We start from the raw sequence: 16285 nt of genomic DNA, 5'->3' as shown, positions 1-16285 counted from the left end.
TTATGTACATCCGTTGTTTTGTCACTTTTTATGTGCATCGTGAATGGCGCAATTATAGCTGCGTGGGCTTACAACATTAATTATATGCCTTGCAAATTTACTTGAAATTTACTGCAATAGTACGTTTATACAATGCACTAGAATCATAGAAAATCGTAAAATATAAAAAGCATATAATAAATACTTTCGACGCAAATGTAGTATAACGAATATATGGATTATTCTGGCATATCAAATAGTAACACGATTTATTTTGAATAACAAATCTAGCTCTCGAATGTAATGACATCATCATCATTTATGGCACTACAACCCTTGGTGGATATTGGCCTCCCTCAAAAACTTCCTCCATCCTGAACGATCCGGCGCCGACACTCCAATTATTTTGACCGAGCATTTTTAAATTTCCCATAGCACAGTCTATCCATCTCGATTTCAGCCATTCGGGTCTTCTCTTGCCATTAGGGATTGCGTGCATAGCCCACCTCGCCGGTATATCCTCCGGCATTCTATGCACGTGGCCGATACAGCGCAGTTTCTGCATTTTCATATACCACGTGATATTTTCGCCCCAAAATGTATGTATGTAATGTATCATCCTAAAATACACTTCCGTGTCATAGGTATAGAATTTTCATATATTCTGACTTTAAATAAGTAAAAACTAATGTTTCGTACACATGCCTTAGTATGACATAGATGGAACGATATAATATTATGTTATAATGCAGATAAAACAATAAATACAATGTCATTAAATGACATAGTACTGACACTAATTGTACATCAAATGTATTTAATAAATCTTGAATCTCTAAAATCTACCAATGATATTATTATCCTCCTCAAGTGTGCCTAGGTTTAAAACTTGAAACATTTATATTATTAAACATACATAATTAATTGAAACACTTCTGAGAAAATAATATATAACCAATAGAAAAACCTTTTTTGAAAAAATACGACACCCAGCAGGAATCAAACCAGCGCGTCTTGGGATTTACGCCCACGTGACGTCGGTTAGTAATTAATGTAATTAATAACCACTTTGATTTTAAATACAAAAGCCGATTGCCAATAGTAAGTCAATTTATAAAGCGCTTCAGAGAGTATTATAAGAGCTATTAGTTAAAGTTTGTAGACATTAGATAAGATGCCTATAGCATTGTGGTCAATGTGCGTTGGCACGAATCCGGAGAGATGCAGGTTTGATTCCTGCTGGGTGTCGTATTTTTTCAAAGAAGATTTTATCTATTGGTTATTTATTTTCTCAGGAGTGTTTTCAAATTATGTGTGTTCAATAAAAATAATTTTACATTCTTAAATCTTGTAATTTATTCGTTGAATAAAAAAAAATAGTTAATTTATATTATTGTATTGGAAATATTTATTGATTCACAATTGGATGAAAAATAGTCAAAACTTATAATAATATTTTAAGCCGATATTGATGCAATAAGTATAGAAATAGATTTTTAAAATATTAATGAATAATTATATATTATTTGTATTATATTAATATTCCAAAAAATATATTAATAATTTTTTTATTTATTCTCCGTAAAACACAGAAAAATAATATTTAAATTACTTAGTCTGCTGTGTGGTCATTATTTTTTACTCATGATGTACTGACGAGTAGTTGCATGGTATGCAATTTGAAAATAGAAAATACAATCTAGATTTATTTGGTAATGTCTTTAAAACAATGACATCTGTATGATGTGCGTAGTAAATCATATGATTACAAAACGATCTGATATTAAACGTAATGATTAAATGGACACTGTATTACTAAACATTATAATTAAATAAAAGAAAGTTAAATAGGTACTTTTCTGACTTATTTTGAAATAAAACATCAAAATAACAATATTCAATATTTTTAATAAACTGTTTCTTTTATTCAACGAATAATTTAAACGATTTGAGGTGACATTCTATAATATTGAACATACATAATTTGAAAACATCTCATGAAAATACTACTACTTCACCATGTTCGATCCTTAGAGAATCATATAGGCCTCCACATAATGTAGGTTATATTAACAGATTTTATTTTTACGAGAAATGGATGTTAGCCACTTGCTTAATCTATTCGAAAGCCAGCTAGTTGGACTACCGATAAAGAGATCCTTGAGGTTTAGGCAGTTGAGGGAGATTGTAGCAGAGAAAGACGAGTAGGGACATTTACTAAACCATTATATCACCCTACGTTTTATGTGAAGCATCAGTATTTATTATGCCAGATAAGGTAAAAGTGTCCATGTAAGAAAGGGCACATAAAAACAAAATTAATATTTGTAATAAGTAACAAAAACTAATAAAAAATTGCCGAACAATATAAATAAAAAGATTTTCACATTACCAGCATGACACCGATAATTTTCTAAACGAAATGTAATTGACTTTTGTGGCGACCAGGTTGGATGATCCGATGAGCTCAACAGCTAATTAAATCAACTTGAGCAGCTGTTTCCTTTTCGTACAAATTTTAAGACATTTGGAATAAGGCTAAAATTAAGGATATGGTTTGCATCCTGTAAATATCCACCACATAGACAATATATTGAATGGATAACAAGACCATGCTGTTGGTAGCAAAGCCACCTTGTTCTGTTAAAAAAAATACAGGTGTAATGGTCCGAAGTAATATGTGATGTTGGTGAGTGATCAATAAAATATATGAGGGAACTTTTAATATCCGTTTATTCGATTAGATTAAATGAGACCCATGACCGACTGATTGAATAAGGCCCTCCGATTCCTCGCCCTTGAGGAGCATCGTAGATGCACCACGTACCTGTATATGAATATCGAAAAAAAACCCCCAGCCAAGAAATAGATCGCATTTTAAGTAGGCAACGCAGTGCGCTGTTGTCAAGCACAAAAGCCTACCATATAACTTAATTGACTGAACTATTTTATATTTATATATCATGCAAAAAAAAGCGTCAATAGAAAGAATCCTGGATCCATACCAAACTTTAAGGCAATGGAACAATATGTTTATAGAGAAAAAAGTTATTGTGAAGGCCTGTGATACACAAGTCCAAATTGATTTAAACTTTTTGTAGGTGATAACAGAGGACACAGTTTTAAGTAAAGTAATACAATAGAAAATCTCCGAAAATGTCAGACCTTATTAAGGCTATGACGAAATAAAGACAAAGTTATGTCAGAAAGTTACGAAGAAGTTCACACGATTTTCTCTTATGTCTATCGTTTTATTAAAATACATTGCGTGATTCGCTTCAAATTATTTTCGTGCATATTTCTTGCATGCTTAAAGCATCATTATCATTAAATATGACAATTATTTTTGTTTTCAGCCTGATGCCGATTACCTAAGTATTTTGAGGCAGATTGAAGAGGGAGGCCTTCAACCGGCGGCTGCACAAGCGAGACCTACAGTGCAACAGTATCTTGTACCAAGGTGCTTAATATTACTATTTAATACTATATAATTTATTACAGGTAAAAACTTTAGAAACAAATGTATATTTATCAGGAAAAAATTGGCTACACTCTTTCCGCTTGCTGAGTGAGTTTTCTTGCTTTTCTATAGGAATTTGCTCAACACGTATGTTTTTGAAATTTTTCCAAGTTTATATATTTAAAAGAAATGCTTTTCATTCTAAAAATCATGTGTATAAGATTATGTTTTATGCCTGATAGCTAGTGTATCGCAGTGGCGAGAGGTAGGGGGTAGGCTGTTAAGATTCGGCATAAATAGTGCAAACTAAACTTTGTCTATGTTTTTGTTTTTATTGAACTAAGACTACAATTTACAGATTTTAAAAATCGATTAAATCCTGCCTAAACCAAACCATAATAGTTTTGGTATGCTGTTTGTTGGTAATGATGTTGGTTGATTTTTTTAAAATTAATTGAGCCTTGCTTCCACCAAACCGTAATAGATAAAATATATTATTATATCTATAAAATATCCAAAATAATTTATAATTTAATGGCATATTTTTTATATTATAGACGAGTATTTTTTGACTATTATCTATTATGGCTTTGTAGTTTCGGTTCAATGGAAACAAATACGTATGACTGATAAAGTTTAGTGTGTACTATTTGCACTAACAGCCTACTTCCACTTTTCGCCACTACAAAATAAAACTTTCATAAAACACAAATTCAGATTTTTCAGCTGTTAATGTATAATGAGTTTTGGGCTTAGGATTTTAGATTTTTGTTATGAGTAGATTCAATTGGTTCTGACAGATATGATACTTTAAGTACTTGTAAAATATTTATTTAAGTAGTTTTCAAAATAATTGTCTGTATACTATTACAATAGCCCTGAGATACAAATTTAATACTACCTATTAGTTATCATTGAACTTAGAATTTATGAATTAAAGAAGGAATCTACTAAACTTTTATGAGATTTTTGAAAAGTAATTTCAGAAAGAAATAATAATTAAGGTTGTATTTATAAATGAAAATAATTTAAATCTATAGTCGTTTGGTAGAACATACAATTTATCTTATACAACATAAAAATAAACTAATTTTGTAATCACTAGAAGCGTTTTTGATATACCTACATACCTAGTTATTAAATAATTTTGCAATACATAAGATGAAAACATGAACCAATTATAATGATCTGACAACTAACTGGCGTGTAAACTGTAGTATTTGCATATCTATATTTTACTATGAATTTGTTTTTTTATTTATTTATTTATACTTAGGTATATTATATGATTACTCGTTGAATATTATGTATCATAGTTTAAACAAAACGTTTTTATTGAAGTTGCATTTTGTGAACACTCCACTATAAACCCTTTTTTGTTGTATGCAGTATATTTTTGTTATACTGGTTCGATTTAATATTCATTACACATGTGCATATGTTATTAATTGTGTATTGTACATTCTCATTTTCAGGCAGCAACAACCGATCTACTCACAAGGCCAATCTTTCGCAGCGGAACCGAAATTGATTCAACTTCAACCTTCACAAGGAAAGCGACCACAGTCAATATATGCTCAGAACCAATTAGCTCTGCAACAAGCTTACCAAAACACTCATATCCCGTTATCTTTCCGACCAGAACAGGCTGTCAGGCCTTCACCAGTACAAGGAATTTACACTTCTCAAGGCTTTATAGCACCATCTAATGGCCACTCCCTTCACGAAGCCAGAGTACAAGCTGCTTTATCAGTAGCAGATGATAAACCGTCAGGGTTAAGTGGATCCCAGTCAATTCTGCAATACTCTCAAAGACCACAACCTCAACCGACCCCACTTGGAGAGTCATCTTTCGAAAAAGAACTCGCTGAACTTGTTGCTGCAAATCGAGCTTCAGAACTTAAAGCCAAACCTCAGCAGCCGTCACCAGCACAAACATATCAATATATTCAAGCTGCACCACAAAAACAATATAATGCACAACCAAAGCAGAAACAGTACTCATTCTTACGTCCGAATCAGGGATCTAAATACGTAGCACCGATTGTAGCAGCCGCTAGAGGAAAAGGACCAAGACTACCGCAGCAATATTTGATCGAAACTACCAAACCACAACAACAGTTGCAACAGCAGTTACAACAGCAACAGCAACTGCAACTGCAACAGCAACAGCAACCACAACAACAACAACAATTAAAACAGATTGTATTAAAACAGAGACCTCAATATGTTCAAGCTAGTACTGAGGACCCAAGATATTTCGATTTCCAAGCTTATCAAGATAAAGCCAGTCCAATGAAAGTTGTCGCTGCACCACAATTGCAGCGTGCTCATGTTCCACCGCAATATAAGCACTTGGTACAGAAAGAGTCTAATGAACCTGCCTTACCATCTTACTTGCAATATTACCAACCAATCCAGCCACAACAAGAAGATATCAGTTCTGCAAATGATGTACAACTTGCAGCTTACTCTCCTAGATTTGTTGCTCAAAAACAAGCCCAGCCAAGTGCCGCTAGCCTAGTTGAAGAGCGACCAGCATATGATACAAGATATCAAGCACCAGCTAAAGCTGAAGATCAATCGAATTATGTTAGATATAAGGCCGCTAAGCCTCAATTAACAAGCCAATATTCAAATGATGATGATTCACTTATTCAGTCACTATTAGCGCAATCTTCACAAAAGGCCAGACAAGGTCTTTCTGGATTTGCGTCAACAAAAGCAGCAAGCACTGAAACCCGTCCACAAGTAGCCGGAGCATCACATTCATCAATTTTTGTTTCGAAAGCACTTGCACCAAAAAAATCTAGCAGCCAGACTGTAACTATTGAGCCTCAACGTGAAAGACATGAACAAGAAAATGACGAAGAGGAAATTCAAACTGTCAGATTACCTCCTCCAAAAAATAACAAAGTTTATACTCAAGAAGAATTCCAAGCTCTTTTAGCGGCTGGATATTCTGTGACACCTATTCCTGTGACAGATGAAGAAGATTCAAAACCTGCGTTTAATTTGGCACCTGAAAATTATCCAGGGCATAGTAAATATCAGCCGTCATATGCGACTGCCGCTCCTGAAATTCAGACATATCAAAAACAATCAAGTGACACGTATGCTACCGCAACTCCAGCACCTAGAACTAGGAAACAACATAGAAGACCAGCTGTGAGACAACAATATAGATTACCACAAAACGAAGATACTCAAGCTGAGAGTGAATCTCAGATTAAATTGACATACGCCCGTCCATTGGAAGCCGAGGAAACATCAAGGTATGGAATGAGAACACAGGCCAAGCAGAGAGGACGCGTTTCCAGTGCTGACTCGATCTCAGAAGAATCGGAAGCATAGGATATTAAATTTCCCTATTGAAGAAATATTCTTAGGTTTGATTTTAGCCTTAAAACGTTTTCACTGTAATTTACTATAACAAACAATGGAGCTAGATCAATTCCTTTTATATATTTTTTTATGTTTATAATATTATATTTATTAGAAAATGATTTACACAATGAATGATAGGTATTTGAGTGCAGTATTGTCTTGTAAATAATTTAAAGAAAATGTGTCTTTTGAATGGAAAATTTGTAAATAGTATTAAGCACCTAAATAATGAAACATTATTTAATTTTTAAAGATAAAACGCTAATTAAAAAATATCGATATTTTTTAATAGTTATTACTAAGTTACTGTTTAAAGTTTTCAATAAAATGTATTGAAGTATAGATTTTCTGTTTCTATAATAAATACATTTATTATAATCAATATAATGAATAAAAACATTAAAATATACGTTTCGATTTTTATTTTATTAATGCAAAATGATGGCCGTTCATTATCTTCCATAATATATCACAGCAATGGTAAATACTCAATACTAGGCGATTATTTAAAGCCTACCTTCTTATGAAAAATATATTATAATTGCATATTGACATATTTATATAATCAATTGATTGTTATATATTCTATAAATATAATTTAATTTACCAACGACAGAGATGTATAATATGTTGAAATGTAGTATACAGATTACGAAATAATCTGCAAAGGTTTAAAAAAAATATACCGCAGTGCGCCAGACGTAAATAAATGTCGGATTATTTCTCAAGGAATTGTAAAATTTTTCGTATAGACTTTACGTCACGTAACCTCAGTCAGTCTATTGAATTGTATGAAATATGGTAGGCTCCTATCGCAGAGCCTAAAACCTTCGCGCATAATATTGTTATCATGACTGCATTTTGTCCAAAATACTCGTAATTAAGAGATAGGTAGATAATTAAAAAACAACCTATGGCGCTTAATCGCATATTAATAAAATTTATTAATATGCAATTAACACAATCACTGCGTACCTTTTGATTAAATTTTAATTACCACATTTAAATAACATGCTAATTGCATCTAATAGCCGTTTAACAGGGACACGGCAGCCGTGTCGTCTGCGTCGAATTAAACGCCATAGAAATTATTGACAAAATACAATCTATATTTAATATAAATAGATTGTTTTTTTAAAAATAAAAAGAAATTTTATCTAATGATTTTTGATGTGTAAATAAATGTTTTGAAAAATATGTAATTTAAACTCATCGCTCAATTTTATGTCGTCAGTGAGTTTTTGAAATTCCATTGAATTAGTTTGTCATTGTCATTAGTATGCACATATTCTATCTTCTTATTTCCCGTTAATATTCTGACAAGTATGCTCTTTTTCTCAGATCACCACAGTCTACCTCTTTCAAAAGTCACCCTTCAACACTGATAATATACAGTAATTATTACACTAATTAAAATAATAAACAGTTAACTATAATAGTTTTGATTTGTTCTAACATTATTTATTAATGGAATATTACTTACATATGTGTTTTTCATAGTTAGAGAATGGATCTTGTACATAATATTATTGTCTAGTTTTTAGATGAAAAATTTGATGGAAATTGCTCAGTTATCAGTGATTTTTAGGTGAGGCAGGCTGGTAATCAATTTGCGGCAAAGTTAACGTTAACATTATAAATTATATGGGTACGTTATAATGACCAAAGTAAATCCTCCGTGATGCACTACATTTTTTTTTATCGCGTCGTTATTTCTCGTAAGTTGTCGGTTATTGTAGGCCTGCTTCATTCAGTTGTATGAGAAAGTCGATTCCTTGCCCCTCTTTTTATTTAATAGCTTTATGGTTTTTGCATACCTACCATAAGAAATAATAAAGTTCCCTAGGAATACGTCAAATCATTAATAAATAAATCCACTTATGTAGTATGGTAGTGTGAATTTTGTTATCATTTATTATTTAGTCAGTTTTTTTTTAAATTTCGTATTACGCATGTACAGCTCGTATCAAAGATCATCTTTCATAATATTAAATATCCACTCGAAAAAATCACACTTGTTTGTATCAGTCGGTGCCAGTGTAACTGTGTTATCTAAATCAGACACATCACAATAAGTCTTCATAAAAAGTGATGTTAAAATTGTATACAGATAATTTTTTATTTAATTTAAACATGCCGGGCTCGATAGATTATAAGACTGCAAAGTCTATTTACGAATTTACAGTAAATGATTTAAAAGGAAATAAAGTTTCATTAGAAAAGTACAGAGGACATGTTTGCCTAATCGTTAATATTGCTTCTAAATGTGGTTTGACAGAAATCAATTATAAAGAGTTAACTAAACTCAAAAGTACGTATGGTGAATCAAAAGGTAATTTTATATATAATATATTACTATTAACAATGTTATAAATGTATTATTTAGACTACTATATAATGCAGATGTGTATAATATATGTATATAATGTCTAAAAGTTAAATGTTTTAGTTGTTGCAACTTTAAGTAAGTGCATAAACCAATGCATTTTTTAAATGTTTGAATCAAATAATTTAAAATTTTATAAAGAACATAATAAATAAATTATCGACAATAATTATAATAATGTATTAATATTATTATTACTTGTCATTACAAAAACAGTAGATATTATGAAAAATTAGTGATTGGTCAATGCTTCACAATACATTGAATTGGTATAAATTGTACAAATAGATAACATTTCATAGATAAAATATGGTTTATTTACTAATGAATACAAAACATGAAACATTTATAAAATAGAGTTTTTACTGAATGCATAGTAACTATAGATTAAACAACTGGTACAAGTAATTATGAAATTATCCCATTTCGTATATCCTTAACACAATCACTGCAGAACCTTTAATTACCTTTTAATTACCACATTTAATTAACACGTTAATTATATCGAATGGCCAAGTTCTCCAATCGCGCCAGTTGCGGGGTTAGCACTAAATGAGATAATAGCTATTTTATGAAGGAAAAATCAATTAACTTAGTGGATATAATTAAAAAAATTGACAGCACAACATACAGTATTATGGAATATAACGTTTGTTTTATATTAGTGGGAATATGAAAATTACTAGATCTTTGATAATATTATTTACTTTACTTTTGATCATACATAATGCGTCAGAAAAGGGAGAATCTTTATCAAATACCTATCTTAATTTAAATCTATGTTGATTATAAATACAGATAAAATATGTATACATAGAAGTATTAAAGCAAACAGTAGAATTTACACAGATAACAGGCAATATAATATATTCTAACATGATAGTAAAAGTATATAAAGAATAGGGAGAAACATAAAATAAAAATAAACATATTATAATAAATCCGCAATTTAGTTTACTAACTAATTATTAATTATTACGTACCTATCATTTAATGTAAAATTATATCTCGAATTAAGATTTAAGAGCTTGGATGGTATGATGATATAATATTTTTTCGTCAATAATTTTTATTATTATTTGTGATATAATATTTCACTATCCTCTAACAACGAAAAATACTTAAGATCTCTTTAGATAAGATACCTTGATGCTATGATAAGATAAGATCTAAAAAGGTGTGGTATACTATTATCAGGTTAAATATTATAACTTATAACATTATGCTTGTGTATATTATATTACAATAGTATTACTTATTGTTTATAAGGTTTGCGAATTCTCGGCTTTCCTTGCAACCAGTTTAATGCCGAAGAGCCAGGAAGCAGTGAGGATATCGTCTGCCATATGCTATCATCCAAAACAGATTTCGGTGATATCTTCATGAAAGGAGACGTCAATGGAATGGAAACTCAGCCGCTGTGGAAGTATCTGAAGCACAAGCAGGGAGGAACCTTCGGAGATTTTATTAAATGGAATTTTACAAAGTTTATCGTAGATAAAAATGGCCAACCTGTAGAAAGACATGGGCCAAAAACTAACCCAAAAGATCTGGTTAAAAGTCTTGAAAAATATTGGTGAACTTATTAGTTACATATTATATTAGAACACAATTAAAATATTTATTTGAATTTAATATTCGGTAAAAAATAAAACATTTTTATAATAACATAGTTTTATTAGAACAGTTTTGTAATATTTGTAAAATAAAAACATTTTTCAGATGAAGATGTGTAAAGTGGAAATATGGTATTGGACATCGCCTGATACACACTACGAATGCCTCAATATGGCCTCAACCTAATCTTTATTTTTTCAAACCGAAATGATTATGGCATCCTAGAATGCCGCTAAATATTATATATTTTATGCCTCACCCCATATTTGGATAACACCAATCTAATGAATGGTGGGTTCTTGAAGTCGTGAAAAAGTTTGAAGAAGTGGTAGGTATCCATTTTCATCAGGTAAGACATGGCATGGACAAAGAAGAAAAGTAATATTCAAAATTATTTTCTTTTAAAATTAACACTTAGTTGACAGGGTTTCTAATCCCGGTATTTCACTTGATTTCTTGCCTCCAAAATTCCGGGATCGAATATAATCTATTTACGAAATTTCTGTTTTTTTTTTCAAAAATAACAAATTATTACTAGTCGATTGTTCCCGTTTTCAAAAAAAAGCTTTAGTAAAAAAAAATATGAGGCAGTAATAAAGTAATATACATTTTTTTCCCCTTCAAGTAAGTTTTATTAACTGATTTTTTTCTTACGAGAAATGAATGTTAGCCACTTGCTAAGTCTATTGGGTCCATGATCTGGTTCCAAAAACACATTAAAAAAAAAATCCAGAACCGGGATTTGGCCCTGGAACCCACGACATTATAAGCCAGAAACGTAACCGCTCGTCCATCATGGGAATGTAAAATTTAGCAAATATTTTTATGGTCATTATCATAGTAATTGTAATCTGAAGTACATTATACGATTTTTCAAAAACGCAATCACTGCTGAAGTTTTAATTACATTTTAATTACCATTTTTTTTTAAATAACACGTTAATTATATCGACTGGCCAACTGCCCCAAGCCGCGCCAGTCGCGGTGTTAGCACTAAATGAGTTAATCGTAGTTAGAAACGTATTTATCATCTCGCAGTTACGGGATTTGCAACTTTCTTTTACATAACAATCGAACATCTTCCTTGCTAAATCATTATTTCAAACAATGTTTTTTTGTTCATATCCTATATTAATTTTTATTTATTTATATTAAAAAAAACACATTAAATACTTAACAAATTAATAATTAAAGACGTTCACAACATGACATTTAGAATAAAAAGTACATGTACATCAATTTAGTAAAGAAAAAAACAAACCAAAAATAATTTCATAGAAAAATAAATAAAATAAATAAAATTAAAAAACCAAAAATAATTTAAAAAAAATATATATAAATTAAACAAGAAAATAGAATTTTAAAAACAAAATACATAATGCATCGCTAAAAATGCCTACATCTCTAGGATGTGCATTGGCCAGCCGCACAGCCCTTGCTATTGGTGCCTGGTGAGCCTGACACGAGGAAACAGCTTTCACCCAAAATAGGTCATGGCTGCGACCACGCATGTAATTAATGGATGTATAAAAATTCAAAAGTATGTAATTACTAAATAAATATAAATAATTAAAAAAAAATTGTCTGATTCACTAAAAATCACGGAATTGAAAATCGGAATCCCGGTGTGCATATCCCTATTAGATGCATGTAACATAATATATTGAGTCAATGGAATGAACGTTTATTACTCAATATGAATGACTAACGAATAATATGAAGCAGTTCTATTTCATATTATGTTATCATGAAACATAAATATTTTCGATCGTTTACCATTATTTTGTATCCGCGTAGAACTTATCATAAACGCTGATTCACGTATTACACACAATAATAATATTATCAAGGTGATTGCTAGATTTGCAGGATATTGTCGCTTTATGTCAAGACTCCGGTATACAAAAAAAATACTGTGTGTTCATAATCTGATATTTTAAATACCGACATGATTTTATTTCGGAAAGAGGATGTTGGTACGATTGTAATAATATTTACCATGATAAACTGAGAATCACAATGACAATGCTTTATTGCTGTTTGAGTCCAGGCCATGCATTAGTTGAGGCACGGTCTAAAAAGATCGTTGCTAGGCGATGTGCGGATTGCGGGTCGCGGGTGCAAAAGACGCCTGTCAAACGAAATATTATTTCTCATATAAATCCAACATACGTCCATTTTATGTTCTGTTTATTATTCTATTAGTAACAATGATAATATATTCATTGACATGTTTTCTTTTTAAAGTAAATGGGTAACGTTTTTAGTCATCTTTACACGATTTTAGAATTAATTGGCCGTGAGTGACGCGTGTCTGAATCGACGTTCTCTCAATGAATGCGAAGCGAGTACAAAATTTCGTCGCGCGTACAGTTGAAAATTATTTGGCGTTTCACTGATGCGTCACCTTTAACCAGGTAGCCGACTTTACTTTATTATATGGAATAATAAAATAACACTCATCTAGTGGTATAGATTATAATAATTATATACCTAATACAGATATTATATTACGATAGTATGTTAATTTTGACATCAATATAATATAACTATAATATACTTATCATCGTCAGCCTGAATCTATCCACTGCTGGATGAAAGCCTTTCCAAGCTGATTCCACTTCTCTTGGTCCTGTGCATTGCGTTGTCATGTACTTCTGCAGAACGTTATCATTTCATCGATCCAGCGCACTCTAGGTCTACCTTGCGGACGTTTTGTATCTCTTGGATACCACTGGATGACTAAATTTGTCCAATGATTGTCTCTTCTTTGTATGTATGTATGTATACAGCCCATTTCTATTTGAGGCTTTTATTGTACTCTATCACATCGCAAACCCTTATCTGCTTCCTTATCCACTCATTCCTCTATTTGTCCTTTCGCATTACGCTATATACTATGTTGAATGGTACCGTGGCGTAATAAATGTCAGACGCCCTTCAAAACTGTTCTGAGAGTGTCTCAAGAGCAACTTTCTATAACCTTGGTAGGCGTACCCTAGAGTGTTCGTGATTCATTTTCTAATATAATATATTACAGTCAAAAATTCGCTGATAAAAGACATATTGAGTCACAATAGCTAACCAGTTCAACTTAGGGTCGAACCGACTTTAAAAACTCTTTCATTTCAATTAATATGGTGACACTTTCATAGGATGTGATCGGCTTTCTGTAATTCGTAATATAAGCAAGTCGGAGATTCTGTTTGACCAAACTGACAGAGCTAGTAGGAAATACCAGCGTGCCCGGTTAAGAATTGATAAGAATGGTCTGGAATCTGGAGTATAATATGCACCACTGTATTTAAAAAAAATCCTTGTGTCTGCCCTTGAAATTGGAATCTATTACTCTTGTCAGGCACTTAATGTGGCAATAGGACAACTGGACGCCAGGACAATCGGACGCCGCATTATCGTAAACACGTATACAGAGCGTTGACGAGGAATTTTAATCAGTTTCTATCTACTACTTAGTAGTTTTAATTAATTTTACTCTTAACATAATGTTTTTTTTTATTGTGGATTGAGAATTACCATGCCTAAGTCTTTATATAAAATAATAAAACTCTTTTTTCGTTGGAACTTAAACATATGCACGATTAAATCATTATTTACGTGTGTATATGGAAATTCTCACCAACTATTAAATCATAATATAATAATGTAATTTTTTTTAAAAGTACCTATAAGTACCTAACGTCTATTTAATTTTGAATTGCGTGGCGTCCAGTTGTCCCGGTGCCAAATCGTCCTAGACCCCTTAATGCGGCATCATACACCAAAACGCGTACAAAAACTCTTCAAGCTCTCTGACCCATGGATCTGAGACATGGAGGCAACGATACTGTAATACTGCCAACCTCCTTCCCAAAACCTGCGACAAAAGCATTTTTGATTAATTTGAATAATACATAATTTCTTATTATTAATTTGATTTAATTTTAATAAAACGCAAATTTTTATAGTATCTACTTATTCCACTTTAAATAATTATATTTGGACTGATTAAAAATGTCCCTTTGAGGCGGAAGTAACTGGTCCAAATATAATTAATAAAAGTGGAATTAAAATAAAATAAAATTAATAATACAATATATATCCACCATGAATAATAATTGGGAGTTAACGTAATTAAAGAAACTTAATTTCTTAATTATTTTTTTTCATTTTGCAGGTATTAAGTCTTGCTAGTATTCTGCTGTATATACATTATATTGTATTACATGGTAAAATCCAATGAAAAAAATTGAAAGTGTAGTTCCGTATTAGTATTATTATTATAATGATAAATAATATTTACAATCACCTACACGGAAAAACTTTGTCGGTGATAATATGAGATTATGAAAGTAGGTGTTTTTCTATTACCAGTGACTAAGAGTATTGCATTTAATCAGTACATGTCAAACGGGTTTACAATAGCATAATAATTATTTATAGAAATGCAAAACCACATTTTTTATTTATTTATATATTACTTACTAAAAAAAAATAAAGTAAAAAATATACTTCCATACTGATGGCAAATAATATTATCTTTATTAATTAAATTATTAGCAAGTGCAAGGAAGTTATTACTAATATTTTGATATCTCCTATTGTTAGCTATTATAATATATTATGTTAGTAATATCATTAGTCATTACGTAATAAGTTATCATAACATTTATAACAGTCTTTACTTGGTGAATTCTGATAGCGTAGTTATTAGCATTATTTTTTTTGTGAATCATGAATATACCGATAACTTAATTGATAAAAGTTTTCTAGAAAGGCGTAGTTTTTGATTTTATTGTAAAAGTTTGTATTAACATAATAGTATGGAAGGGCATAAAAATATTGGACGTACGAAATACATTATCGCAAATCTTTATAGATGTTAACTTTATTAAAAATACTATATATGAATAACAATATTAACACACCTTGTTATTTAGTCTTTATTGCTATATTTTGTATGAAATTGTTCAACCCTAGTGAAGGAATTCAATGGAAACCCATAATAGGCTTGCAGTTGATAGAGAAGTTGGAGTAAACACATCCAAAATTCCTGAGTTTCTATTTCAGAATAATCACGATACTCAGTAATGAGGATGATAACAATGAAGAGTAGAGTTCAAAACAATAGTATATATATTGTAATTCTTTATTATAAGTACTTAAAATTATGCAAAAATCACTGAAACTATTTCTGTGTTTGATAAAATCAATAAAATACTTAAGGTTAAGCGAGCAAGCAAGGCAAAGATCCCTAGATTACATATATTTATATATCTCCATTACTTAATTAACGGTTGATATATATATATATATATATATATTATATGTATGTATTAAGTTTCTATGAAATTATTAAAAACATTGTTATTATTATAATACTGTAAAATTGACATATACGAAATAAAAATATTACTTAATATTTTAAAAACATCGAGAAAATAATATGTTTAACTATA

At 30.7% G+C, this 16285-nt stretch overlaps 2 protein-coding genes across 2 annotated transcripts in view; both read left to right on the top strand.

The window, feature by feature from the left end:
* The window catches only part of LOC147065687 (uncharacterized), a 44205-nt gene extending 37278 nt beyond the window's left edge, over nt 1–6927 (top strand). The window contains exons 4-5 of the mRNA XM_085956650.1: nt 3336–3439; nt 4915–6927. Of these exons, the coding sequence (XP_085812776.1) occupies nt 3336–3439; nt 4915–6793 (1983 nt within the window). The 3' untranslated portion in view covers nt 6794–6927. The remainder of the gene's footprint in view (nt 1–3335; nt 3440–4914) is intronic.
* A 1957-nt stretch (nt 6928–8884) lies between these two features.
* Gtpx (phospholipid hydroperoxide glutathione peroxidase Gtpx) lies at nt 8885–10792 on the top strand. Its single transcript, XM_085956601.1, has 2 exons — nt 8885–9158; nt 10482–10792. Exons 1-2 carry the CDS (start codon nt 8918–8920, stop codon nt 10790–10792), a joined length of 552 nt encoding a protein of 183 aa, XP_085812727.1. The 5' UTR covers nt 8885–8917.
* Nucleotides 10793–16285: the final 5493 nt, after the last annotated feature.

This window comes from Rhyacophila brunnea, unplaced genomic scaffold, assembly GCF_057557595.1.
Source record: "Rhyacophila brunnea isolate RB1 unplaced genomic scaffold, BYU_Rbru_1.0 scaffold_6, whole genome shotgun sequence".
NCBI classification, from domain to species: Eukaryota; Metazoa; Arthropoda; class Insecta; order Trichoptera; family Rhyacophilidae; genus Rhyacophila; species Rhyacophila brunnea.
This window is presented reverse-complemented; position numbering and strand designations above follow the sequence as displayed.

Excerpts from the sequence above, each read along its gene's own strand:
- Gtpx (XM_085956601.1), top strand. The coding sequence starts at position 8,918 with ATGTTAAAATTGTATACAGATAATTTTTTATTTAATTTAAACATGCCG. Across the intron at positions 9,159-10,481 it reads TACGTATGGTGAATCAAAAG|GTTTGCGAATTCTCGGCTTT; the intron begins GTAATTTTATAT and ends ATTGTTTATAAG.